We start from the raw sequence: 27,537 nt of genomic DNA, 5'->3' as shown, positions 1-27,537 counted from the left end.
CCCTCTGGGAGCCCGGGGGTCCTGTCCCTGCGGGAAGGAGACCCTCAAAGTGTGGCGGTCGGGGGTCGCTGGTTCCAAGGGCAACAGCGCCACCGCTGGGCGGGCGCGGAGAACGCAGGGTGGGTGGGGGGTCACCCGGAGGGGGAGGGGCCGAGCGGGGTGGGGGAAGGGGGGCGCCCAGGGATGGGGGGGTCAGCCGGAGGGGGGCGCCGAGCGGGCAGGGACCGGGATGGGGTGGGGGGGCGGTGGGGGGCCGGGGTCGCCTAACTCCCAACATCTTAAAGGTACAGCTGCGCGGGGAGGGGAGGGGTCGCCTCGCGAGTGCCTCCTGCCCCCACCCCCTACTCCCCACCCTGGGTGGGCAGGGAGTGTCCGCGGTCCTCGGCAGGCCTGGCTTTGGGCGGGGGCAGCCCCTATCAATGGTTCCCTCGGAAGCCAACCTCAGGCTCAGGATGGACAGGGTGGTCACTCTGGGTCCCTCTAGCTACCCCGCCCCCACTCCACCCGCCCCTCCCCCACGCACCTGGTTGGGGGTGGGGGACGCTCCCTCCTGAGTGAGGCCGGGGGCACCCTGCTGCCCCAGGCCGGCTGCCAGATCTGGAGAAGCCTGCGCCCCGTCCTTGGGTCTCCCAGTCACAGGGCCCCTGGCTTACTGAGGTACCCCTCTGACTAGGGTCTGTCTCTCTAGGGTGACCAGCTCTTTGAAATCTGCCCAGGGCTTTCGGAGCTTTAAGACTGAAGCCCAGAATACCTCTCACACGGGACACCCTCCCCAGCCCTTCCCGCACCCCACCCGCAGCCAGGGCCAGTGCAGGAACTGCATCCTGTCCCACCCAGAGGGACTGTCCGTCTAGGGAGTGAGGACACGCGTGCGTCCCGCCCGGGCGGGCCGGAGGCAGACACTGTCCAGCCTCAGGACATGGCCGGTGCAGCAGGGCAGGGGGAGCAGATGGGCAGGCAGGAGGACTCCGTGGGGATGCCAAGGGGTCCCCATGAGTCCTGCAGCAGGGCCGGGGGGCTTCCAAAATCTCCATAGATTCAGCTCTCCCTGCCTCGCCATTGTCCCCCGATTCCCGAAGGCTCAGACAGTAAAGAGTCCGCCTGCAGTGTGAGAGACCAGGGTTCGATCCCTGGGCCGGGAGGATCCCCGGGAGGAGGGCATGGCAACCCACTGCAGTATTCTCACCTGGGAAGCCCATGGACAGAGCTGCCTGGCAGGTACAGTCCGTGGGGTCACAAAGAGTCGGACACGACTGAACAACAGCTGCCGGGGAGTCATGGCAAGGTAGTGGTGTGAGACATTTTGGGTCAGCGTGTGCAGTCAGACGGCCAGACTCAGGAGTTCCGCTCTGCCACCTCCCGCAGCCAGCTAGGAGACCTTCTCGGCCTCCTTCTGGGCGACTGGGACAGCTGCCGCAGCTGCTCCACAAGGCCGGGGACTGACCCGGCTGATGCAGGATGGAAGGTCTCAGCAAATCTCCATCCTACTGCAGACTGAGACGGGTTAAAAATACCACCCAGCATAATGTGACGGTATCGTAGCAAATAACTGGCAAGACCCTCCAGGCTGGCATCCCCCCTGCCCTGTGGCTGAGCAGCCGTGTGGAGGCCACGAGTGCCTTGACGACACCCGCATCTCGTGCACGTGTGACTGGGAGCCGGGTGGAGGCAGCACGCTGTGTAGACAGTGTCTCACAGCGAGTACTTTCACCTCTGCTTTCCTCAGAGAAATAAAACACAGAGTGGTCCTGACGTTCAGAATGATGTTCAGGATCTTAGCAGAAGATCTTCAGATCTTCAGATCTTCACGAAAGCAGGTCATGAAGCAAGTCATGAAACCCATCTAACCTTGGGGTCTAATTTGAAGGGATTTTAGTGATGTCTCCGTCTAACCCTGGGCTGGATCCTATCAGAGTCAGATAAGGTAACAGTGCAACAGAAATGTAACCATGTAAAGCGGTGTGATACAATATGATGCAATGTAATTATCTTAGCTCAACTGCCAGTACAACAAGATGCAGGCCGGGTCGCAGTGTTCTAAGTCAGGAGAAGACAGGCGGCGCTCCGAAGCCCGGTCCAGGCCCCCAGCAGCCCCTCTGCTCACACCTGCCAGCAAAGACGCTGGCGTCCCAGAGCTCCAGTCCAGGAGCGGCCCCGGTCGTCCGCCCCTGTGCCCCTGGACACGGGGGTGCCCGGGTCCCCCCCTGCTCTCCAGCCTCTGTGAAACCTGTGGGCTCGTGGCCTTTGTTTCTCCTGGAACCTGAGGGCTTCTACCTGCAGAGACCTGGAACCGAGTCTCCGCCAGCCGACCCCAGTCACCAAAGGTGCAATTCTTTTGCGCGAAGGTGACCACGTCCACCCTCCCAAGCGCTCCCAAGGGCTAGGAGTTCTTTGGAGGGGACCAGGGAAATCAGTTGGAATTTCACCCCTAGCTGGACTGGGATAGGGTGGTGAGTCTCCACTGGAGGAGGGGTTCCCACTCCCCTCCGACCTGCCGCCATCAGTCTCTCCGTCTCTTTTTATCTTCGGCCACAGGAGGGAGCATGGAGGCCTTGGCGAGCTGGACAGGGAGCCCCTGCAGCCTCTACCCTCCCTGACACTTCTGAAAATGGGCCATGAAAAGTGTGACGAAGGAGAACTATTTTTCTTAAACATTACCAGCATCACCGCTTCGAGGCACAAAGTAAGGAAACCCCCACGTCTTGAACAGAAGCTGTGATGGTTTTGTCAGCGTGGCTAGGCGTCCCTCTCGTTGCAGTTACTGTATTTTTGGTGAACGTGTTCTGCAGACGTGGTTAATGGCTAGAGTTGGCTGCCAATGAAGGTGATCGTCCACAGTGAGGTGTAAGCCTCCTCACGGGTCCTCACGAGACAGAGGAGTCTCTGACCTCCTCCTCGTTGTAGGAGGGCCCCAGTCCCATTCCAGGCCCCACCTTCGCCACCTCCCACCCTAATCACCTCCCAAAGACCCACCGCCGACACCATCCCATCGGGACTCAGGGCTTCCACATGTGGGTGGGGGACACAAATGTTCAGTCCACAGCAAGGACCTTGAAGAGGTCCCCCTGGGTTGCCTGGGTGGGCTCCGGATGCCGTCACAGGGGGCTTTGGAAGAGGGAGGCAGAGGGCGGGCTGACAAATGGAGAAGGTGATGGGAGGGCAGTTGGGTTGGGGTGTGAAGGTGCTGGACCTCAAAGCTGGACCGAGGTGGCCGTGAGCCAAGGAGCGCCAGCCGCCGCCGGAAGCTGGAAGATGAGGAGCAGACTCCCTGTTAGAGCCTCCGTGATGGACCTGGAGCAGCCCACACCTGGACAGGAGGCCTCTGCCCCTCCAGGAGGGAGCGGGGTGGGCTGAGGGGGGCTAGTCCCGGGGCAGGGCAGGGGGAGAGAGACCCACGGAGGCTGGGGCGAGCTCCGGGAAGGTCCTGCCCACACGTCCCTGGGGCTCCTCCACTCAGCCTCCTGGCTGGTCTCCTCGGATGCCTCCCCGGTTCGGCCCCTCCCCCAGCTGATGAAGCCCCCAGGTCAGAGGTGACCCTCCTCCCACCCTTACACCCTCCCCCGTTGAGCCCGTCCCTCACCCGCGTGAGGAGTGAGTCTGGCCGCTGGGGCTGAGCTGTTCAGCAGAGGCTGATGCAGAGCTGAAGGGCGAGGGCCTGAGAGCTGCCCCCCGCACCCACGTCCCGCGGTCCTCTAACCGCTCCTGAGAGTGGAGAGCGTCCCAGACCGCCGGCTGCAGGAGGAGACACCGGGGTCCTACCTGCAACACTATTTGTTCAGTTCAATTTCTGATTGTTTTCCACTATTTAGTCTACGCGACCTTGGCTTTGGATGTTGACCTTGCATCCCCTGACCTTGCTGCTCTGACGGGTTAGTTCTAGCCCCTCTTTCTGTGGCTCCTTTGGGGTTTTCTGCATCGACAGTGATGTCACCTGGGAACAGAGAATCTCGTTTCTTACTTTCTGATCTGCCTGCTGTTTCCCTGTCTCCTTCTTGTTCGGACTAGAACCTTCAGGATGGTGTTGAATAGTGGCATTGAGAGGCTCACCCCTGCCTCCTTCCTGACCCCGTGGGGCAGCGTTCAGTCGTCCACTGTTAAGTGTGATGGCACTTGGAGACGTGTCATTGGTGCTGTTTATAAGTTTGAAGACTGTCATCCCTTCCTCTCCTAGTTTGCTGAAACCATTTACCAGGACCGTACGTTGGCTTTTAAATTTGTGTATCACAATGCACTGTTCTTTCGAAACATTGTTGGACTCAATTTTCTAAAATCTGTCAACAGTTTTTTCACTTGTGTTCATGAGGAACACTGCGCTTGGTGTTTTACACAGGACGTGTTTGGTTTGGGGGTCGCGGCGACGCTGGCTTCACACACTGAGTTGAAAATTTTTCTTTCCTCTCCAGTTTCTGAAGAAGTTCCTGCGGACCCAGCGACTTCTCCTTAGACATGTGGCTGCGTCCAGCAGGGAAGCCATCTGGGCCCGGGGCTCCCTGTTGGGAAGACGTCTGGAAACAGCTGCTCGTTCGTACGTGGGACACCGGGGTTCTCTCTCTCCTTCCCAGCGCGCTGCAGCGGTGCGTCTTTCAGGGCTTTGTCTGTGTCGTCCCGGCTGTTGACTTACTGTCGTAAAGTTGTTCCAGTCGGCACCCCTGTTCTCCGCATCCTGGGTCTCTGGTTTCCATGCGTCTCTGCCCAGTGGACCCAGGTGGTGGGGTCACCCCGTCAGCACCAGCCACCAAACCGGCGTTCCCTCTGGGAGAAACGCAAAGCCGCGGGGCCCACGGAGGGTGCAGTGGGGCTGTCCCCCCAGGGAGGGCCCATCCTAGCACACCCTGCCCTAGGACACTCCTAGCACACCCCGTCCTAGCACACTCCATCCTCGCACACTCCTCGCACACTCCTCGCACACTCCTCACACACTCCTAGCACACTCCATCCTCGCACACTCCTAGCACACTCCGTCCTCACACACTCCATCCTCGCACACTCCTAGCACACTCCATCCTCGCACACTCCTAGCACACTCCTCACACACTCGTAGCACACTCCTCACACACTCCTAGCACACTCCATCCTCGCACACTCCTAGCACACTCCTCACACACTCCTAGCACACTCCATCCTCGCACACTCCTTGCACACTCTAGCACACTCCTCACACACTCCTAGCACACTCCGTCCTCACACACTCCTAGCACACTCCTCACACACTCCATCCTCGCACACTCCTAGCACACTCCTCACACACTCCATCCTCGCACACTCCTAGCACACTCCTCACACACTCCATCCTCGCACACTCCTAGCACACTCCATCCTCGCACACTCCTAGCACACTCCTCACACACTCCTAGCACACTCCTTACACACTCCTAGCACACTCCTGACACACTCCTAGCACACTCCATCCTCACACACTCCTAGCACACCCTGTCCTCGCACACTCCTAGCACACTCCATCCTCACACACTCCTAGCACACCCCGTCCTCGCACACTCCTAGCACACCCCGTCCTCACACACTCCTAGCACACTCCTCACACACTCCTAGCACACTCCATCCTCGCACACTCCTAGCACACCGTCCTCACACACTCCTAGCACACTCCATCCTCGCACACTCCTAGCACACTCCATCCTCACACACTCCTAGCACACCCCATCCTCGCACACTCCTAGCACACCCCGTCCTCACACACTCCTAGCACAGTCCTCACACACTCCTAGCACACTCCATCCTCGCACACTCCTAGCACACCGTCCTCGCACACTCCTAGCACACTCCATCCTCGCACACTCCTAGCACACTCCTTACACACTCCTAGCACACTCCTTACACACTCCTAGCACACTCCATCCTCACACTCCTTGCACACTCCTTACACACTCCTAGCACACTCCTAGCACAGTCCTAGCACACTCCATCCTCACACACTCCTCGCACACTCCTCACACACTCCTAGCACACTCCATCCTCACACTCCTTGCACACTCCTTACACACTCCTAGCACACTCCTAGCACAGTCCTAGCACACTCCATCCTCACACACTCCTCGCACACTCCTCACACACTCCTAGCACACTCCATCCTCACACTCCTTGCACACTCCTTACACACTCCTAGCACACTCCTAGCACAGTCCTAGCACACTCCATCCTCACACACTCCTCGCACACTCCTCACACACTCCTAGCACATTCCATCCTCGCACACTCCTTGCACACTCCATCCTCGCACAGTCCTCGCACACCCCGTCCTCGCACACTCCTAGCACACCCCGGTTGCTCTGGCCACCTCGCCGGGCTCCAGGGGCTCCAGCAGGCAGCAGCCAGCCCATTCTCCTCTGTCTCTACAGCTTGTGAGGCCGACTCCCCTGAAGGTGGGGGTGACTCTGCATTCCAGAGCCACAGCCCAGGACCAGGAAGGGTTGCCGTGAGCTCCCACCCCCCAGCGGGAGGAAGACGCCTCAGGGAGGCAGCCCCCCTCCCCCGCCAGAGGCCTCACCTCCCCCGCCTCCCTGGTGCTGGGGTGCCGGGCCCTGGAGACCCCCTTGAGGCCCCCCAGGTGCTGCCCTCAGTCTCCTGCTCCCAGTCGATGGCCGCACCCACCCCCGCCTTCCACAACCAGACGCCCTTTGGTCTATTTTCTGTTTGCAGCACCCCCTGCCCTCCTGCACCCCCATCATCCCAGCAACAGGTTCCTGAAGTTCGGATGCTTCCTGCACCCATAGCCACCCCTCCCTCCCCTTCCAGAGCAGCTGCCGGGCTTGGAGACACATGGCTTGATTTACTGAGTAATTGCTATGATAGGATCCCCACCATCAAGGTTTTCAAGACTATGTCTGGGAGTCCCATGTGCCCTCGCGATAACCGCAGCTGCTCCGGGCTCAGACACCACGGAGGGCAGGTGTCCGACATCCGCGGCTCCCTGTCCTCAGCGATCCTCACAGCGGTGCTCCCACTGTTGTGAGCACGGAGACAGAACCTCAGGAATCATGTGGTTTTGTCACAGGCGCACAACTGAGGCGTCAGGATGTGAGCCTGGGCCTGTTTTGTTAAAGTCTGCTTTCAACACCCTACACCCATCTGCCCATCTCCCTACATCCGGGAAAATTCTAGAAATTCAGAGAGAGGCTTGCTGTCTCTGCACCGGGAACTGCTGAAGGCTCTCAAGCACTTTATCAGAGCGGCGCTGACGCGGTGGGTGAGCAGGTCTGGGTGTCAGCTCTCTCCCCGCTGCAGTTCTTAGCGTTGACTAAGTATGAGAATCTGGCTCCTGCCTTCGGCTAAGACACCTAATTTCAGGTTCACGTGGAAAACTCAAGGGCAGGTGCCGAGGAAGCCAGGAGAGAGTCCAGCCAACGGTGAAGTGCGGCAACTTGCTCTGGGGTAATTTGCGGGCACCTTTACGGTGGATCCCAGAGAACTCAGGCCTGGGGATCCATCTCTCTTTTTTTTTGGAATCTCCTTTTTTCTTTCTTAAGTATAAATAGATAAAATCAGATCTCACAACGACAACAAAATTGCCGGTAGAGAGGAGAGCTGAGTGATCTGTGGGTTAGACTCCGTTTACATCTCCCAGGGGCTTCCCTGGTGGCTGTCGGTAAAGAATCCGCCTGCAATGCAGGAGACCCGGGTTCGATCCCTGGGTTGGGAGGATCCCCTGGAGAAGGGAATAGCAACCCACTCCAGTGTTCTTGCCTGAAGAATCCCATGGACAGAGGAGCCTGGTGGGCTATAGTCCACGGGGTCGCGAAGAGTCGGGCACGACTGAGCGACTAACACTTATGTTTCCCAGACAAGCTCTCAATCAGCTGAAAGGCCTCGACATTGATGCTCTGGCCTCACAGTGGCCCTGGGCCTGATGGCCGCCCTGAGCTTCCAGAGTGAAAGGAATTGGGTCGTGCCCACGCTCGTCAGCCGCTCAGGTCGTGCGTCAACCCCTGCTCCTGCTTCCCAGCCTTTCTCGTCACCACGCCGCCGGGACCCTCCCGGGGGCAGCAGAGCCACACAGGGCCCCGAGGGTCCCACTGTGCCTCTGCCTGGCCCTGGCGTCATGGAGAGGGCACAGCAGGCAGCAGACATCGGCCGTTATGTTGAAAAGGTGAGAACCCCCTGCTGTCCAGTGGTTAAGAATCCCCCTACCGCCGCGGGGGACGTGAGTTCATCCCCTGGTCCGGAAAGACCCCACCTTCTGCAGGGCGGCTAAGCCCGTGAGCCCCAGCTCCTGAGCCTATGCACCCGGAGCCCGCTCGGCAGGAGGAGAAGCCCCCGCAGTGAGAAGCCCGGCTCCCCAGCAAAGAGTAACCCCCTTCCTGCAACTGGAGAAAGGCCACGCTCAGTACCAAAGACCCAGCGCCACCAGAACAGATAAATAATTTTCTAAAAAATAAGAGAGGACTCTTTTTAGAAAATGAAGGGGGGAAAAAAAGGCAAAAGGGACATGGGTTCAGCATGTACGTGACCCTGAGCGGCAGACGCTGTCCAAGGTCCCCGCGGGCTCTGCCTAGCGCGACCGTCAGGACCGACCCTGGGGGTGAACGCTCCTCACTCGGCCCATCACTGAGCTGAGCGTGGGGTCTGGCCCCGCCCTGGAGGGGCTGAGCCCCCGGAGGCCCTTCTCCTCCTTCAGAGGTGTCCTGCTGGGGCAGAGGTCGGGTCTCACAGGGCTAGGCAGAGGTGGACTGTGGCCGTCACAGCCAAGGAGAGGACAGGGACCCTGCTGGGCACAGTCAGCAGTGGGTGGACACGCAGCCGGGAACGGGGAGCAGGTCGCTGAGCTCACCCGCAGGGCCCGGCCTTGATCACAATCTGCCAATCGCCTTTCCACACTGGAGGCCCTGGTCCAATGGGGCCTCCCCCGGTGGCCTGGACGCATGTTCTCACAGCACCCATGTGTAGACGGAGGCCCCGTCTCCATGGGGACACATGGCCCTGGATCACTGCCAACGCCATCCTAAAGCCCCCCTGGCACCCACCTGCCAGGGAGCAGAAGCCGGCTCGCAGGGGACAGCCCTCAGCCCCCAGCACGGGGAAGACCGGCACGTTACCGCTGCCTCCCAGCCCGCGGCCGCTCCTGTCCGTGCAGAGCTGTGCTCACGGGCGCGGGGGGCTGGGCCACGCCCCCACGTTCACGGTGCAGCCCCAACCCCCGAGGGCTGGTAGGGAGACAGGAGCAGCTGAGGTGACGGGAGGGCGTCAGGGTGGCCTCTGACCTGAAGGGATCCCTGCCCTTGTAAGAAGAGACCCCAGAGCTGGCTCTGCCGGGCAAGGCAGCCGGCTGAAGAGCCCCGCAGCGCCCCGGGCACACCGGCACCCCGCGCTGGACGTCCACCCTCAGACTGCGGGAGAAACGTCTCGTTTCAGCTGCCTCATCCGCAGTGCTTGTTTGGGGCTAAGACAGAGAGCCACCCAGAGCCCTCCAAAGCCTCCGCCACCTTTAGCCGAATGGGATGCCTTCACCTGCCAAACAGAGGCCAGAAAGAAACCCACAACCAGAGAGGCACGGGTGGGCTCAGCCGGAGCCATCCACGTGTGAGGGAGCGTAGATGGTGGGATCCCTTCTGTGTGGATGGCAGGGTCCCCTCTGCATGGATGGCGGGGTCCCCTCTCCCCTGGGTGGCTGGGTCCCCTCTTCCCTGGATGGCAGGGTCCCTTCTGCCCAGATGGTGGGGTCTCCTCTGCGTGGATGGCGGGGTCCCCTCTGCAGGGATGGCGGGGTCCCCTCTGCCCCGGGTGGCCAGGTCTCCCCTGCCCCAGGTGGCTGGGGCTTCTCTGCCCCAGATGGTGAGGTCCCCTCTGCGTGGATGGTGGAGTCCCCTCTGCCCTGGATGGTGGGGGGTCCTCTGCCCCGGATGGCGGGGCGTTCTCTGCGGTTGGCCGGGTCCCCTCTGCCCGAAGGGGGAGGCACGCCCAGAGCCCACAGTTTTCAGGGCAGCCGCTGCAGCCCTGCACCTCCTCACCCTGGTGTCACCCAGGCTGCTTCGGGGACAGCAGCACCTTCACGACAGATGTGTCCCTTTCACCTGCAGAGAGAAGGTCTCTGCAGCAGAGACAGTGTCTTGATGGACTCTCCCTCTGATGACAAACCAGCGCCTCCTGCTTGGAAGCTGTCAAGCCCTTCAGTGTAAAGACTTCAGAGGCACCAACCACTCAGGTGCCAGGAGACAAGAAAGCTGGGATTCCCGGGAGGGGAAAGAGAGAAGGGGTGACTCCCTGGGCTTTGGGGAACGTTTGAAAGCTAAAAGCAGGGTTCTGTTTTGCCGCTGAGATGCAAGCGTGTCGGAAAGCTCCTGTCCTCCTGCGTCACCGCCCTGAGGTTCAACAGCGTCTCATGCTGAAACCCACTCCCCGGAGGACACAGGACGTCCTCCATCACCGAGGCCTGGAGGGCAGGTGGCTGCTCGTGTGGGTCAATTGCATTTCTTTTTTCAGAACTTCCACGACCACAGCATGGCCCAAGGAGACCCTGGCCCACTGTCACCCCGTCGCCCGGGGCCTTTGCCCCCTTGGCCACGGCCCCCGTTCCTCGCCGACCCGAGAGGAGCAGCCAGCTCCCTCTGAATTAAAACTGTAATGCATCCATCCCATTTACACAAAGCCTTGGCTTTGACACATGCAATTACTATGAACACAGAGGCAACATGATTGCTAAGGGCTCCAGAAAGAGAGTTTAATCAGCAGACGTGGGTTTCTCCAGGCCGATTTATAATTTCACTCCTTGCTATTCCTTTATGTTCTTATGTGTTCAGATAATTAGATACACTAGTTCTTGCTTCCCGAGAGGCCAGAAAGGGCAAAATTCCTATTCTTTTTACATTAGAAAGATTAAATTATAATATAGAAAATCTGTAACTTTGGGTAGAAATGACAAATTCACACTACATTAATTTCAGTGCTTACAAAATGTTACAAATAATTTGTGCGTCCTCTCCTCTCTTGTAGGTGCATGTGAATTAATTACCTATCCAATTTCAATGTCTTTCAAGTCAGCTTTCCACAGACAACTCTGAAATTAAAAGAAAATAAGGTTTGATTTCCATTTGCCAAGTATATTTGTTTGAGATGTTTAACCATTTAAGCCCATGTACACGTCCCTGAGAACATGGACACGAACAAATGTGCCCACTTACAATGCAGACTCCGTGGGAAGCCGCAGAGTTCCGGGGCTGGTAGCTAGGAAGGGAAGGACAAACCTCCGTCCCACGCCGCCAGCAGGAGGGACTCACCCAACACCCAAAGGAGCGGTGTGGGCACCCTGGTCAGTGCTCAGTGACGCCAGAAAGATGCGTCTCCCCAGGGCTCAAGCCACACATTGTTGGAGGGGGGCGGTGTCTAGGAGTGGTTCCAGGTCCACTGATTTTTGCAAACAACAACAGATTGAGCCTGGCTTCTGCGCCCCGGGTACCTAGTGGGCAAGTCGGGGGCTGGGACAGGTGGCCCCTCACCTGCAAGCTGACCCAGAACTCTCTGAGATAGGATAAAGGATGGGGTGTTGGGGTGACTCCTCTGTACCCCCTCATTTCCTTGTCTCTCCCCATCCCTGTCTCCCCCATCCCTGTGTCCCTCGTCCCTGTCTCCCCCCGTCCCTGTCTCCCCCTGTCCCTGTCTCCTCCCATCCCTGTCTCCCCCCGTCCCTGTCTCCCCCTGTCCCTGTCTCCCCCATTCCTGTCTCCCTTCCCCGTCCCTGTCTCCCTCATCCATCCCTGTCTCCCCCATTCCTGTCTCTCCCCGTCCCTGTCTCTCCCCATCCCTGTCTCCCCTATCCCTGTCTCTCCCCATTCCTGTCTCTCCCACCATCCCTATCTCTCCCTCCCCCATCCCTGTCTCTCCCTTCCCCATCCCTGTCTCCCCCCATCCCTGTCTCCCCATCTCTGTCTGTCTCTCCCATCCCTGTCCCCCCACCCCTGTCTCTCCCCCCCATCCCATCTCTATCCCATCTCTACCCCATCTCTCTCTTCTGTCCACTTCCTCCCCTGATGTCTTTGGGTCCCTGGATGAAGAGTTCATACACAAGGTGGGCACAGGGTCCAGTCCTGTTTAAGGGGACTGTCCTGTGACCCTCCCACTGTCCTTGGGGGAAAGCCCCCACTCCCCCACAGAGTCAGCGGGGCCCTGGGCCTGCTCTCCAGGGGCCGCAGCAGGTGGGGTGGCCCTGATCAGAGCGGGGGTGGGGGGGGAGACAGTGCCATATGGGGGGACCTGAGCCCTCTCTCAGCGGCAGGGGCCACAGGGACTGTGCCCAGCACCCCAGCCTCAGCCTTCTGCAGCCAGCTCCGGGGGGGAGAGGGGCCTTGAGTGACCATGCGGGCGCCTCTGACACCCCGGGGCGAGGGCAGGTCCCCGCCGCCTCTGCCGGTCCTCCCAGGAGAGCGGGCGCTCCGCCCCGGAGCCAGGGAGGCGGGCGGGGAAGCCCGCGGCCTCTCTTAGGCCCACAGGAGCCCGTGTGCTAGAATGCAGCCGCCGACCCGCCTCAGCTGTGCCGGTGGGCCGGGGTGTCCGGGCACCTGCCCGGGGCCGAGTCGCTCGTCCCCCCCGCCCCGCCCCCGCGACCCCGGAGCCCAGCGCTACGGCTCTGCCCGGCGGCTTCACGCGCGGGGGCGGAGGGGCGCCAGAGGGCGCTGTGGGCTCGGCCACGGCCAGGCACGCGGCAGCCCGGAGCCAGGGAAACGCCCGGGACCCTCGCTGGCCCGGGGCTGGGGCAGCTCAGGACAGCGCGGTATGGCCACACCCGCGCGGCCCGCCCCCTCGAGGGACCCCGCCCCCGCCCATCACCCTTCTCTGCTCTCCTCCGCTCAGCAGAGACGCACACACGTGCACGCAGACAGGCTGCCCGGGACCGAGATTGCACACATGCTCGCACACGCACACTCCAGGCACACGCACACATGTACACACGGTGTGGGCACACTGATACACGCAGAGACGTGGATGACCCCGTCGCACGCCCGCGCTCGCACACGCACACCAGGCACGTGCACTCCCCTGCACCCTCAGGGCAGACACCTCCACCCAGGAGGGTCGGGCTCTGGGGGGACGGAGGCCCTCAGGGAAGCCCAGGTCCCGGCCCCAGTCCCCAGGCGCCGGCGCATGCCCTGGGGACATCTTTCCCTGGAGCCTGAGGGAGGAGGGCCGAAGTGACCTGTTCTCTCTCTGCAGGGACCCGCGCTTTTGGGGAGGCGGGTGGCAGCCTCGGTCCAGCCCCTGGGTCTGCACTTGGGACTGGGGCGCCCCGAGCCCCACCTCCTGAGACTGAGTCTGGGCCAGCGCTAGAAAGGGGTGAGCTGCTCCGGCCCGGGGTGGGCGCAAGGCCAGGCTTCAGGCAGGCACAGGGGCACGTGCCACCGCCCCAGCCACAGAACCAGAAACTGCCTTTGCAGCAGGACGACCGGCACCCAGTTCGGAAGGTGCAGAAGGCCAGGCCAAGCTTGTGTCCCTGGTGAACTGCGTCCAGACACCCACTCCTGGACACGCAGCTTCCTGGGCTGCTGCCCTCACGTGGGGCTTCTGGGGACGGGCCTCAGAACATGTGCTGAGCACAGGAGTCCGGGAGTGACGGCCAGTGCACACTCCCCTCCGCATCCCATCCACTGGACTCCTCTTCCGGGGGATGGGGTCTGGCCTCTCTCCCACAGCCCCCAGGGTGGAGAGAGTCCGCAGGTCAGCACCCTGGGAATGCGGGCCCCCACTCCTGCCCTGGCCCCCTCTGGGCCTCCGTCTGTCCCAGCTGGACCGCAGAGAGGGGGGGCTCCAGGGGGCTCCCTTCTCCTCTCGAGAAAAGCTGGGTCTTGACACCCTCCCCAAGTGCCTTGCAAACCCATGCAAACACGAGCTGAAGCTGCCCAAGGGTGCAGACAGCAGCCGCCGCAGATCACAGCGCCTCGGGGACACGGTTTGTGGGAGTCCAGAGTGAGCCGTCCACAGTGGGTCACCCCCAGAGGGAACGCTTTGAGCTGAAGGCGATCGGGAAACGCTGACGGTGGTCCCTCTGCCTGAAGGAGACCAGCTCCCTGTGAGGGGCCCACTCTGGAGCCTCCCGCGAGGGGCCTGAGATGCTGGGGCGGGCCGGCCCCTCCCACACGCCTCCTTTCTCTGTCTTGTCAGCCCCTGAAATGCATCCTTCTTTATCAAATGGCACAGGTTCCCCCAAGCCTAGCCACTTCTCTGGAGCTTTACCTTCTGTGAAGCTGCCGCCCCCAAGCACGTAAGTAGAGTGTTCGTCTCATGCTCGGTCATGTCTGACTCTCCGCAACCCCGTGGACTGCAGCCCGCCAGGCTCCTCTGTCCATGGGATTCTCCAGGCAAGAACACTGGAGTGGGTTGCCATTTCCTCCTCCAGGGGATCATCCTGACCCAGGGATCAAACCCACATCTTCCCACCAAGGAAGCCCTAAGGTGTATAAAACCAACGTCACATAGATGTTTGTTCCTTCCTCCTGAGACTGTCTGTGCTCAGACTATGTCACAGACCCAGCAGAGGGCCCAGGACGGCTGAGAAAACCCTCCCTGCGACACACAGCTTCAAGAAGGGTGTCTCCCAGAGGGCCCTCAAGGGGGTGGCCGGGGGTGGGGGGTGGGGGGTGGGCTGTCCCCTGGGCCCTGGCAGCCACAAGTGACAGGTGGGACCCAGGAGAGAGAACAGGACCACCCTGACGGGGGCCGACCCCAGGGGCACACCCCGCAGGGCTCCGAGGTAGCCAAGGCAGGCACCCCAGGCCACGTCCACCCCGGCCTGTGCAGAACCCCACCGCTCAGGCTGGCCTGCGTCTGAGGCCTAAGTCCCTGCGATCCCTCTAGAGGGGAAGCGCCTTGATATCAGGTGTGGGTGTGTGCCCAGAAGGGGAGGGAGGAAAACTATGAAATTAATGCCGATCAGAAAAATACATTTTATTGTACTTTTTGAGAATGAAATGAGCACTGTAGACGCGTGCAAAGCCCTGTAACCAGTTAGAGCAGTGCGAGAGGACAGGGCCTGGCTGCCCACCACCACTTCTCTGGACACGCATGCGCTGCGGGGCCCGCCCGCCAATGCCTCCCACCTGCCCACCGCAGCTCCTTCGTGCCCAGATGTCCACGCCGTGTCACGGGGTGTGGTCGGGACCCGTTCAGTGCGGGGGAGATGAACAGGTCCCCTCTTGATGCTTGTATATCCTGACTAAGGACCCACTGGGAGATGAAGCAGACGTCGCTCAATGCCGGGAGCTGGCACACAAGCTCCCGTGACAAGGTCACGAGGGAGAAAACCTGACAGGCAAGGCAGATCAGGTTTTCAGGGATTCTGAAAAGCTGCCCCGGCGCTCACCTTAAAGATGATATCGGTCTTTCTGATGCCTGCCTCAATGGACTACTGCCTAATTTCTGTGACACAGGCAGAAGGCCTTCCCTGATCTCTTCCCAAATAAGAATCAATTTAGAACTTTAATCTATAAGTTTCCCAGGTGGTGGTATTTTATGAGATTATCCAGGGTGAAAGGAGTGTTTTAATTTAAACTCCTTTGCTGGTAGTTTGTCAGCCAAATGCATTTATGCCCTTGGTACTAATATGCATGATTGCTTATAATATCCTAATCATAAAATAGCATAAAGAACCTGATTATATAAAAGCCCTAATAGACATAGAGCATTTTTGAGGGGTGAAGGAGTCCTATTAGAAAACATTAAAAAAAAATTATTCTAAAGGTGGTTATTGGGTTGACGTTTGCTTGCTGTGTTTTGCTTGCTGTGTTTTTGCTCTTAATGTGCAAAGGTTGTGTTATAGAAACCATTGTTAGTATAGTTATAGATCTAGAAAAATAAGAGCTTAGCCCTAGTGTGGTAACAATGAGGTGGTTGCTAATTGTCAGCCAGGAATGCTAGGCAGAGGTTGCCTCACTGAAGCCGCAGAGTCTGTGTGGGGTAAACTTCTTAGACAAATGCAACTGACAACTTCTGCAGAAGGATTAATTTTTGTGTTAACAAGGTTATACTTCTACTCTGTACTGTTGCCCTATGAGACTGCTACCTTTCAGTTAAGGTCACCACAGAAACAGAAAATAGGTTTACATTCACCTGACCTGCATAAAACGCTAATATGCCCCAAGGCCAGAAGAAAATGTACAAGACCCTCATAAACAAAGGAGTATGCAGAAAACACCCTGGTTTCGTGAAGGACAAGCTGACATAATGTTAAACTATCTTCCCCTTAGAAATGTACTAATTAGGGTATAAAAGCCACGGTAAAAAATAAAGGATTGCCAGACTCTGCCAGACCCTGCAAACACCCCCGTGTGGTCACTCTCTCTCTCTCTCTCTCTCTCTCTCTCTCTCTCTCTCTCTCTCTCTCTCTCTCTTTCTCTCTCTCTCCCTCGCAGACTTGGCCCTATCAAGGCTGGTCTCACATGTCTTCTCTTGCCGACGCTGTTCATCCTGAGGGTACTCCCTGGATCCTGCTGGGGCTGGACCCCAGCAGCTCAAGGTGATGCCCGGTCAGATTTGCATCATTTTGTTCAGGGCCATTGCATGGACCTTCGTATCAGAACTAGTCAGAACGTCTGCACCTTTGTGTGGTCCCATCACCAGCTTTCTTAAATGGCTTGGGCGTTGTCTAGGAACGGGGTCTCCGTGGGGGTGGTTCTCCTGGGACAAGGCAGGGGACTGGAGACACGCGCATTTCAACGTCGGTTTAGGGAAAAGTGGAAAATCTTGAACATACTTCCAAAAATCTGGTTGACACTGTTTTACAAGGATCCCTGTTGGTGATGGGGGTGACCCAGAGTCGGGTTAAATGCATATTTCTCACTTGATTCCTGGCTTCATTTGTACAATGGCACCTGAACTTGAAGGAGAACGGGCGAAAAGAAATCAGGCTCTTTGCAGATCCTCTTAAAAGAAACCAAGAAGCCCGAAATGCAGCTCTGTCAGGAGGCGGGAGTGGCGGGGGGCACACCCGGAAGCCTGACTCTCCCTCCGAAGTGTAGGTGACGGCATCCCTGCTCACTTTCATTTTCTCTCCATTTTACGGTCTGAATCCCCAGAGCGCGCCTGTTAACTTTATGACTGGGACAGAGACAAAGGCGGCAGGATGCCCCCTAAGATCTTGGAGGAGAGTCAGCGCAGTCCCAAGGGGCAGCCCCAGACAGGGCGGCGTCCGCAAGGAGGGCAGAGACCCTGAGCAGGACCCCAGCCCACCCCCTCCCTCCCCGTCCCCGTGCGGGAAAGACCCCCGCCGATGGGCTCAAATCCTGGGTCTCCTGAGGCCCCTCCTCCCTGCTCCCCGCTGAGGGCCTGCCCGCCCTCCCGCAGCTGGTCAGGGTCCTTCGGGCCTCAGTGAGCCCCCCAAACCGTCACCCGCCCTAGGCACCTGCCTCCCACGGGCAGCCCCCAGCCCCGGGCCCCTGCAGACCCTGGCCCCTCCCCCTCACCAGGCCTCCCCTGAGTCCCCTTCCCCCCTCCCCCAGCACACCCCACTCTTCCTCTCCAACCCCCCAAACCCCCCACAAAACCCACCGCCACCACTCAGGTGGGCAGGGGGGCAGGGCAGGGGCAGGCGCCCACTGAGCCCCGCTCCAGGATAGGCGAGTGAACCGTCACCTCCTATCCACACCCGCTCCGGCCGTCCCGGGAGCCCAAGCGTTGAGGGCGTCTGCGCTCACACGGGGTGCTCCCCGGGCCGGAAGCCCGGTCGGGAACGTGGGGGCCCCTGGAGGAGGGGGCTTCCTCGAGCAGCTGGGATGTTGAAGGACCAGCCTCGGCTGTGGACGCCGCGCGGAGCCGCGGCCGCTCCGGGAAGCGGCCCGGCTCTGCGGACCACACGGTGGCGCTGTGGGCCGCGATCCAGGGGCTTCAGCGGCGGTTTCCTCCGCAGGGCTGGTTCCGCGCTGAGGTCAGGGCGCCAGCGAGGCCCCAAAGCGGCGGGAAAACAAAACGTCGCGGAGTGGGAGCCAGCGGGAAGGCGGGACTCTGGGCCAGGTCCCGCCCACAGGGGCTTCCCTGGGGGCTCAGCCGGTAAAGAACCCACCTGCAAAGCGGGAGGCCTGGGTTCCATCCCTGGGTTGGGACGATCCCCTGGAGAAGGGAAAGGCTACCCACTCCAGGATTCCAGCCTGAAGAATCCCATGGACTGTCCATGGCGTCACAAAAAGTCTGACACGACTGAGCGACTTTCACTTCATTTCCAGCACCTCCCTGAAAATAACCGTGACGGGTGTTCAAGGACCGAAAAGGTGCCCTGACGCATCCCTCAGAGACAGCTGCAAGCCGCTCGGCAGAAGGAACAGTGTGGGCCCGCCTACAGGCTTTCTTTTAAAACCTCTTGAAGAGTGAGGTGGTTCCTGCTACCGTCCTCGGGTGAGGGGTGAGGAAGTCTCCTTTCCTGTTTCAGCACATTCCTGCCCCCACCCCGAGGAATTGTGCAGGCCTCGTTTCAACAGAACCGGAGTCCTCTGAATCACGGGCCCCTCGGCCCGGCGACGGCCTCAGAGCAGCCCCGTCCTCCCCGTCCTGGGATCGGCGTCCCCAGGTGGCCCCTCTGAGTCTCTAGGAGGCCCCGGGCTTCCTCCCTGGGGTCTCACTGGCGACCACACGCTCGTTCCCTTCTCTCGCTGACTTGCCTGGCGAGTGGGGCTGCCCCACGCCTCCTGTGACACATTCTGAGGGTGACAAGCCCCGCTCCTGATCCACCAGTGAGTCAGCGTTGCCCCCGGGGGCCAGGCCCTCCCACGGGTGCTGAGTCACAGTCCACATTCCAGCGTGCCCCCTGCTGCTCCGGGCCCGAGGACCCTGCAAGGACCAGGCTGGAGCACTCCCCACGGGCCCGGGGCCCACGTCCCTCCCTGAGAGCTGGGGCCGAGTTGCCATCTTGGCCGGGAGGTGGGGGGCGTCCCTTGCACAGGGCACTGCGCCCACCAGCCCCCTGCCCCCCTGGGCGTCTGGCAGAGGTGTGAGTTCACAGCTGCCACAGAGCGAGACCCGCCGGGGCCTGGGGTCCTGGTGCCTCTTTCCCGACTTCACCACCTCAGAGGGCCTGCCCGCGTCCTCGGAGAGTCCGGTCCCAGGCCTCAGGGGTTTTGGGGAGCTCGTCCGGGCTGGTTGGCATCTCCGAGGGCCATTCCCGTGTCCTCAGAGGGAGTGACCCTCCAGGGCAGTAAGGAGTGCTCCCAGCGGGGCTTATGGACAGTTGTGGGGGTCGGGCAGGAGCCTCAGTGCTGAGAACCAGCACTGACCCCAGGCGCTCCCCTGCTGGATGCTCGGACCGTCAGGAGGCTTCCCCAAGGTCTGCCAGCCGCCGGCCCTCCACTCCGCACACGAAAGCCTCCTCCTCAGTTTTCCCAGGACCCGTGTCGCAGGTTGAATCGTGTCCCCTCCAAGTTCAGAGCTGAAGTCGCCAGCTCCTGTGAACATCTAGGAGATGGGGTCTTTGCAGAGTGATGGGGTTAAAGTGGGGCGTCAGAGCGGCCGTGGACGGAGCAGGGCCGGTGTCCTCACGGGAAGGACGGCTCGTGAAGAGAAAGAGCCACACGACCGCTGGACTCTGAGGACGCCTGGGAGGAGGCCTGGAGGGGGGCCTCCCGTGTTCCCAGAGGGGCCCGGCTGCCCATTCTGTGACCTGGGGCTTCGGGCCCTCTGAGCCGGGAGTCCGCAGACGTGGGGGTCCAGGCCCGTCTGCAGACCCCGTCCCGGCCGTGTGACAACCTCTGACCACCACAAAGGTGCTGCTACCCGGCTGGACCGGACTCGCTCCCAGAGGCTGGGGCTGCCATCCCCGTGGTCGGGGTCCCGGGGCTCGTCTTCCAGGTCTAGCCGCTGGCAAAAGGGGGGAGCCCAGAAGAGGGGCACCCCAGTCACTGCTGGCCTAAGGTGATCCCAGCAGAGTGGGGGTGACCAGGGGCTGCAGCTCCCCCGAGCCTGGCGGCCACTCCAGCCTAAAGAAAAGCCACCCCGTTCCGGGCAGGGGTGGGAGCCCCCCATGTTCTAGGAAGAAGCCCCCCCATCTGTTCAGGGGTGGGTGATCCCCATGGCCTGGGGCTGGCTCCCCACGGTCTGGGGAGAGGCCGCCCCATTCCAGGCAAGACTGGGTGCCCCCCATGGTCTGGGGAGAGGCCGCCCCATTCCGGGCAGGGCTGGGTGTCCCCCATGGTCTAGGGAGAGTCTGCCTGGTTCCGGGCAGGGTTGGATGCCCCCCACGGTCTGGGGAGAGGCCACCCGTTCCTGGCAGGGGCGGGTGCCCCCACGGCCTGGGGCCGGCTCCCCAGCGGCCACCTTGCTGTGTCGGTCCCCGTCCTGTGGCGGCGCGGGCCTTGCCGTGGGTTCCCCGCTGGCGCGCTGACGCCTCCTCTCCGGTTTCCCCAGATGGCCTCTCTGAGGTCAGGAATCTCCCCAAGCAGAAAGCAGAACTGTTTTCTAACAGATTTGAGAACTATGAAAAGAATATGAAAACACCCATAGAAGAATGACTAAATTTAACTATATCTGAGTAATCAAAAAAACGTGGGCAGGATGCAAGGGGTGAAAATTAAAACAAAAGGCAAGCAAAACAGAACAGCACCAGGAGTGCGCTGGAAGGACCTGTGTCGGTCACATCTGTTCTTTAAAACTCCTACAGCCCAGCAAGAAAAAGGCAAAAACTCAAGAGATGCGAAGGCGTAATTCAAAGACAGGAAATGCAAGTGGACAACAGAACCTGGCCCACTGACCGGCAGTGAGGAGGCACCATGTGGTCAGCGGGCGCCCGCAAGGGCCGCTTCCGTGGCCAGCAGGTCCCTGGGAGCCTGTGCCCGCCTCACACTGCTGCTTCCCCTCCAGGCTTCCCCATCGCGGCCCTGGGCCCCACAGAGAGGACCCGGCCCCGCCCAGCCTCTCCCAGCCCCTGGAAGCCCCTCGGAGCCCCCAGCATGCCCCCGGGGCTCCTGCAGCTGTGCCGGACACACATGCCCCCAGGAGTGTGTCCCTGAGGTGGGGAAGGCCTGGAACTTTCTCCGCCAAGGGAGCTGGGTACCCCCGTCTGGTAGGCACTGCTGGTGTCCCTGTGTCTCGGGGAACGTGGGGGTGCAGGGCCCCCCGGGACGCACGGAAGCCGCCCAGGTACGAATGTCTACATGGGTGTCGGTGCTCCGCCCCCAGGAAGGTCCCGGCCCACAGAGGGGTCCCGGGCTTGGGGGCCGCTGACAGCTCCCATGCCTGGGCCACAGGTGTCCGCCCTCGGGGACCCTCTTACCCGCCTCCTGCACAGCCCCCACACGCAGCGCGGGGGCAGGCTGCTGGTCTGGGGCACTGGGCTGAGAGACCTCCCTTCGGCCCACCTGCTGGCCACAGGGCAAGGAGAAAGGGCCGCAGAGAGCCGCTTCCGGGCTCCGCTTCGCCCAACAGCTGGGGGTGCCCGCGGCCCCCAGGGAAGCATGACCTTCAGCCCTGATTCCCCTCCTGCTCCAGAGGCAGCAGGCCTGGCCAGGCTCCAGCAGCTCGGGACGACCCCCCCCACCCCGGGGACCTGAGACCAGGCAAGGAGGCGGGGGTCCTTCAAGAGAGGCTTGCATCTGGCCTCCTGGGGCAGGGTGACCATCTGCGGTGACAAGCTGCCAGGGGCCCTGTGTCGCCACGTCACTGCTGGACACTGTGGCCTCCACCAGGGCCCACGAGCTCCGGGTCACCGGGGCAGCAGGAGGTGAGGAAGAGGCGCTGGCCCGAGTCACGGCTCGAGCAGGGCCCGCGCGCTGCCTCTCCCCCCAGAGGGGCCGGGCAGGTGCGTGAGCAGAGTCCAGCCCAGGTGCCCGGGTCGGCCTGATGGGGGCCCGGGGGGCGTCAGGAACCGCTTCCAGGGAGGCAGGGGACTCGGGGGCGGTGTGCTGGGGGCTTCAGGCGGGGGGTCACGGGGGCTGACCCTCCCTGGAGGGCTGAGAGCGGAGGCCCCTGCCGAGCACGTGCAGGTCTCCGGCCGGCGTGTCCACCAATGGAACCTCCCTCCCGCTCGCCGGGCCGCGAGCAGCCCCGCCACCTCCGTTGGCCTCACGGGCAGCCGTGGCCACCTTGCTGCTCCCTCAGCCCTGCAGGTGGGGCTTTGACACCGTGCAGCAAACACCTCCCAGAACAGGCCCTCGGGCAGCTCCATCCCGGCCAGCGGCCGGCTGCCCGTCTCCCAAGAGGCAGATCCTGAAGTTGCCCGTGAACTGTGTTGCGATGGGGTGCCCTCGTCAGGGCCCCCGGAGAAGCAGCCTGAGTAGAATGTGTCCACCTGCTGAGGCCAGTCGTCAGGGACCACCTCGTGCCGTCACAAGGGCTGGCCCGTCCCCGGGTCTGCACGGGCAGCCTGGACCTGGGAGAGCCAGTGCTCTGGTTCGGCCTGTGAGCCAGCAGACTCAAGACCTGGGAAGACCTCAGGCTGCAGTGCCAGCCCCATAGTCAGAAAAGACCAGAGTCCCAGCTCAGACGGTCAGCTGGGGGAGGTGCTCCTCCCAGCACTGCAGCTGACTGGCCAAGGCCCACAGCCCGGGGCAGGCGGTTTGCTCTCCTGTCCACTAACAAATCCTTCTCTCATCCCAACTGAGGCGCTTTTGGCCAAGTGTCTGGGCTTCCCAGGTGGCACTAGTGGTAAAGAACCTGCTGCCAATGCGGGACACGTAAGAACCTCAGGTTCGATCCCTGGGTCAGGAAGATCCCCTGGAGGAGGAAGTGGCAGCCCGCTCCAGTCTTCTTGCCTGGAGAAGCCCATGGACAGAGGAGCCTGCGGGCCACAGTCCCTGGGGCTGTGGAGAGCTGGACACGACTGAGTGACCGAGCCACACACAGGCCCTGAGCTGGGTTCTCACCAGGACCCAGGACCCAGCCACGCTGACAGGTAAAATCCAGCATCGCAGGGGCTTCAGCTTTCCGTTTTCGGTACAAATTTCTAAACGGCTTTACTAAAAAAGGATCTTTTTCTCCACTAACGTAGAAATTAGTTCCTTTGTGGCTCATCTGGTAAAGAATCTGCCCGCAATGCGGGAGACCTGGGTTCGATCCCTGGGTTGGGAAGATCCCCTGGAGAAAGGAAAGACTACCCACTCCAGTGTTCTGGCCTGGAGAATTCCATGGACTGTATGGTCCACGGGTCACAAAGAGTTGGACACGACTGATCAACTTTCAGTGAAGAAATTGCCCCCCTGAGTGGAGTCACTTATGAGTCTGGTGATGTCCCCACTCTGTGCTGACCCCTCAGGAAGCGTAAATATCAAGCAGAAAGCACACGGCCACCTCTCCTGATATGAAGTGGCAGGGAGTGCGGGGGGCCCTCCTGAGGCTGACTCGGGTCATGGGGCGGCTCCAGGGGTGGCATTGGAGGCCAGAGCCAGAGGGGAAGGATTTTGACCCACTGATGTGCAGGCCTCTTGGCTGATTCAGCTGTTTGTTGTTAAACCCCTAAGAAGTTCCTTCTTCACGTTGGGATTTTCTTGGTCACTTCCTTCCACTTTCACAGTTGTTGTGTTACACAAGGATGGGGTTGTTTTCCTGGAATCACTTTATAAGTAAGGAAAATAAAATGACATAAAAACAATTAACCCAAATAATACTGTTCATAACTGACATGAGCTTCCCTTATATGGAGAGCCATTCCATTGAAGAACACCAATAAACGTGGCAGAGAAATCGGGCGGGCGCTGGGCACACATTTGTGGGCAAATTAGAAATCAGACAGGGCAGTAGCCTGTCCCCCTTAGTCGGGGAGGCGGGGTGGGCTTCTGCACATGAAGCCTCCAATCCAAGACTCGACACCCCTTCCCCATCAACCCAGCCGCCCTCCAGGGACCAGGCACAGGAGCAGGAGTGGGGTCACTTGTGGAGAAAGGCCCCTCCCCAGAGCAGACCGTGTGGAGCTGAGGTGAGGTCCTTTCCAAACCTGCCTGCCAGCCAGGCCTCTCCCCGCTCCAGAGGGACCCCGAGCCTGCCGCCCCGTCCAGAGGGGGCTCGATGGGGAGAAAGCTCCCGCAGACTCAAGACTCTCACCCCGAGCAGGAGGTAGAGGGGGGAAGGGGTGAGACAGCCCCTTGGGACAGTGGGGGCTTTTGGTGTCAAACGGAGAAGGGGGTGCACTGGTGTTAGGTGGGTGGGGCCAGACCCTGCTAAACGCGCCCAAACTGCAGAAGGGCTGGGAGGCCTCCCCTCCTGCCTCATCCTCAGGAAATCCTCTCGCCCCAGGCTCCCCCCTCAGGGAGGTGAGACTCCGAGAAGGGACAGAAAGATGGTGGGGTGCGTGTGGGCTCAGCGTCAGGAGCCCCAAGTGTGTGCGTCCAGCTCACCACCCCCATGAAGACCCTGAGCTGCTTCCTGCTGAGAGGAAAGAAGCGGCGGGCACGCCCAGGTGTGGAGGACCCCTGCCCCTCGAACCTCGCAGACGCAGGTGCCGCACAGATGCTACCGCCAGCCCCTCCTTCCACTGATGAGAGCGTAACCTGCCTCCCGACGCCAGAGGGGCTGCTGGACTGCTCCCTTCTGTCCCTTGTGCCTAAAGAGTCACAGTTCAGTTCAGGTCAGTCGCTCTGTCGTGTCCGACTCTTTGCGACCCCATGAACCACAGCACGCCAGGCCTCCTTGTCCATTACCAATTCCCAGAGTCCACCCAAACCCTTGTCCATCGAGTCAGTGATGCCATCCAACCATCTCATCCTCTGTCGTCCCCTTCTTTTCCTGTCCTCAATCTTTCCAGGCATCAGGGTCTTTTCAAATGAGTCAGTTCTTCCCATCAGGTGGCCAAAGTACTGGAGTTTCAGCTTCAGCATCAGTCCTTCCAATGAACACTCAGGACTGATTTCCTTTAGGATGGACTGGTTGGATCTCCTTGCAGTTCAAGGGACTCACAAGAGTTTTCTCCAACACCACAGTTCAAAAGCATCAATTCTTCAGTGCTCAGCTTTCTTCACAGTCCAGCTCTCACATCCATACATGACCACTGGAAAAACCATAGCTTTGACTAGACAGACCTTTGTTGGCAAAGTAATGTCTCTGCTTTTTAATATGCTATCTAGGTTAGTCATAACTTTCCCTCCAAGGAGTAAGTGTCTTTTAATTTCATGGCTGCAATCACCATATGAAGTGATTTTGGAGCCCCCAAAAAATAAAGTCAGCCACTATTTCCCCATTTATTTGCCATGAAGTGATGGGACCAGATGCCATGATCTTAGTTTTCTGAACGTTAAGCGTTAAGCCAATATTTTCACTCTCCTCTTTCACTTTCATCAAGAGGCTCTTTAGTTCTTAGCTTTCTGCCATAAGGGTGGTGTCATCTGCATATCTGAGGTTATGATATTTCTCCTGGCAATCTTGATTGCCGCAAGCAGCCATCTGTCCCCCAGGAGGGATGACCTCTCTGGGTGACTCCTGCCGGATGGAGGGAGGCGTCCATACTCCCTGGCCTCTCTGGGGCCTGGAAGAGAGGACGGTGTCCGCTGGAGATGTTTGAGCCCACCCAGTGCCCCCTCAGGTCCCGCCCCCTCCCCCAGGTGAGTCCTTGAAGCCCCCACCTTGTCACGTGCAAAGGACCAGCCCCCACCGGGAGGAAGTCGCGGGCACTGTCTGTCTCCACGGTTACTCAGACGCCACGGGGAGCAGCCCACCGACGGGGCTCCGGGCTGCAGGCCTCCGTCGTCAGGACGACACCTGCAGCTGAGTCAGCACGTGGATGGGGCGGGCGCGCCAGGTGCAGACGCCCGCCGGCTCTCAGGCGCTGCAGCTTCTTGCTTCCGCAGAACCGCAGCGGCTCCCCGCACCGCTGTGCCCCTTCCTTACTCCTCCTGAGTTTCTGTGGTTCACTCTGCACGTCTTCCAGCCTGTTTTCCAGTCACCAGCTGTGTCTAAACTATTGTTAAACCATTCACTCAGTTTTCAAGTTTTGCTTACTATAAATTTTTTAATGTAGTCTGGGAAATTCCTTTCTCATAATTTTTAATTTTCTGGTAAATTCTTCATCTCATCTTCTGGACTTTTTTATCCTTAAACGATGCTGCAAATTCTGTCCTGAGGTCTATCTCTGAGCAGCACTGGTCTGGAACTCCGGGGTTGCCATTTCTATTGCCTGTCGTCTCTCCCACTTACACCCCTGTGTGTCTGGTTATTTCCTGCCTTTTTGTCTAACTTTCTATTTGCAGTGTTTTGGAAGGAAATTTTGAGGCCAGAACGATGTCATGCTCCTCCAGAGAAAATAGGAGCATGAGTGCCTGGCAGCCTTGAAAGACAAGGCAGGGAACTTCCCGGTGATCCCGTGGTTAAGACGCCCGTGTTTCCACTGCAGGGGCCTGGGCTTCACCCCTGGTTGGGGAACTAAGATCCGGTATGCTGCACGGTGTGGCCAAAAAGTGTAAAAAAGAAAAAAAAAAAAAAGATGAGGCAGCCAGCTAGGAGTCGGACATGATTTTTATTGACTTTCTCTGCACTGACTGCCATCTCCGAGAGGCCGCACCGCAGGTGTGCGTTCTCAAGCTGCGGCTTCTCCTTCGGCAGTGTGTAGCACAGTGACTGCTCTGAGCCTGCGGACGCCAGAGCCATAGCCACGTCTCATGATGCCAGGTGCCCCCACCCGGGAAATGCCACCTGATGCCCGGGGTGCTGGAGCCATTCTCCGTGGGTGAAGTAGCTGGGGACGTAGCTGGGGACACCATGTTTCTGCTTCCTGGCATCCTGGTGGGGCATGCACTGTCCTAAGAGAGGACAGCTGCCCTTCCAGGACAGGAGAGAGATCGTCCCTGGAGGAATTGGGGACCAGCGCAGATGAAGTCTCGGCTCCCACCATTCAGCACAGGGTGCGATCCAGGGGTTTCAGCCTGATAAGGAGCCGCTCAGGCCTGACCTGGGTGCCCTCCTCTCCAGGCTCCGCGCTGACTTGGAGCACCCGCCTCTCACGCTCAAGGCTGGTGAGCGCTGGGCCGGAGGGCCCACCAACAGAGGAAGCAAAGCTAGTCTCCCCGTCGGAGCCGGGAGCTGCCTATGAGCTATGGGACCGGCCACCCACCATGCAGGAAGGGTGCTTCCCCGGATGCCAGACGTTCGTGCGGAACCCAAGACGGTCGGGCAGGAGGGGCCACCCGTGTCTCTGAGAACATCCGGAGCCCTGGGGGTCAGCGCTGGGCTCTGGGCTCGGCCCCTGCCTTCCAGGGCGCCCACATCCTTCCAGTCTGCTCGTTTCCATCACGACTTCTACGCTGTTGGCCCCAGGGATCCCCAGAGCAGAACTCTCTGCCTCTCTCCTTCAGACAGCAGCCTGTCCTGCCAGAAAATATTGCATCACGCTGGGTTAGGTCTGCTGACAAAATCTCAAAAAGCCACTACGGGGCTCCAGATCTCTCTAAACATTTGAGTTACTTAGAAAAATCAGAGGTGTGTGAAGAGCCAGCTGCAGGCAGGGCTGGAGCGCCAGGGCACAGAGGGCACCTCGTGTCCTGCAGAGAGTGATGGAGACTCTTAACGTGACATGGAAACCCTATGCTCTCCTGATGGCCTGGGCATTTCTAGCCGGAAATGCACGCTTGGTCTCGGACCCGCTACCTGGTACAGTTGTGTCTGTGTATTAAGTTGACCTTTCTTGACACTTTGAATGGG

The 27,537-nt window shown here is 60.1% G+C and overlaps 1 protein-coding gene across 11 annotated transcripts; it reads left to right on the top strand.

The window, feature by feature from the left end:
• Positions 1-314: 314 nt before the first annotated feature.
• Positions 315-11,300, top strand: LOC110133087 (uncharacterized). 11 transcript variants are annotated; one of them, XR_011491159.1, is made up of 10 exons: positions 315-1,817; positions 1,995-2,324; positions 2,536-2,824; positions 3,810-3,869; positions 4,006-4,196; positions 4,404-4,574; positions 6,357-7,389; positions 7,799-8,104; positions 9,367-9,534; positions 10,032-11,300. XR_011491159.1 is itself a non-coding variant. In XM_070476441.1 (7 exons), the coding sequence occupies exons 1-4, from the start codon at positions 1,972-1,974 to the stop codon at positions 6,361-6,363; spliced, it is 630 nt and encodes a 209-aa protein (XP_070332542.1). In that variant the 5' UTR covers positions 315-1,971; the 3' UTR covers positions 6,364-7,389; positions 7,799-8,104; positions 9,367-9,534; positions 10,032-11,300. The 11 variants fall into 11 exon arrangements, 2 of the variants coding, with proteins under 2 accessions (XP_070332542.1, XP_070332541.1); XR_011491155.1 differs by having other exon boundaries at positions 315-2,324; positions 6,357-7,200; positions 7,306-7,389; XR_011491154.1 differs by having other exon boundaries at positions 315-2,324; positions 6,357-7,204; positions 7,306-7,389.
• Positions 11,301-27,537: the final 16,237 nt, after the last annotated feature.

The sequence above is a fragment of the Odocoileus virginianus genome, chromosome 14, assembly GCF_023699985.2.
Source record: "Odocoileus virginianus isolate 20LAN1187 ecotype Illinois chromosome 14, Ovbor_1.2, whole genome shotgun sequence".
Lineage (NCBI taxonomy): Eukaryota > Metazoa > Chordata > Mammalia > Artiodactyla > Cervidae > Odocoileus > Odocoileus virginianus.
Note: the sequence above shows the minus strand (reverse complement) of the source record. Positions and strands in the feature narration are given on the sequence as shown.

What these genes read in the sequence shown, in the direction of transcription:
- LOC110133087 (XM_070476440.1), top strand. Translation starts at nt 1,972, where the DNA reads ATGATGCAATGTAATTATCTTAGCTCAACTGCCAGTACAACAAGATGC. An exon ending in TCACCGCTTCGAGGCACAAA is followed by an intron (nt 2,684 to 4,403) that starts GTAAGGAAACCC and finishes TTTCCTCTCCAG; the next exon opens with TTTCTGAAGAAGTTCCTGCG. An exon ending in CTTCCCAGCGCGCTGCAGCG is followed by an intron (nt 4,575 to 6,356) that starts GTGCGTCTTTCA and finishes CTGTCTCTACAG; the next exon opens with CTTGTGAGGCCGACTCCCCT.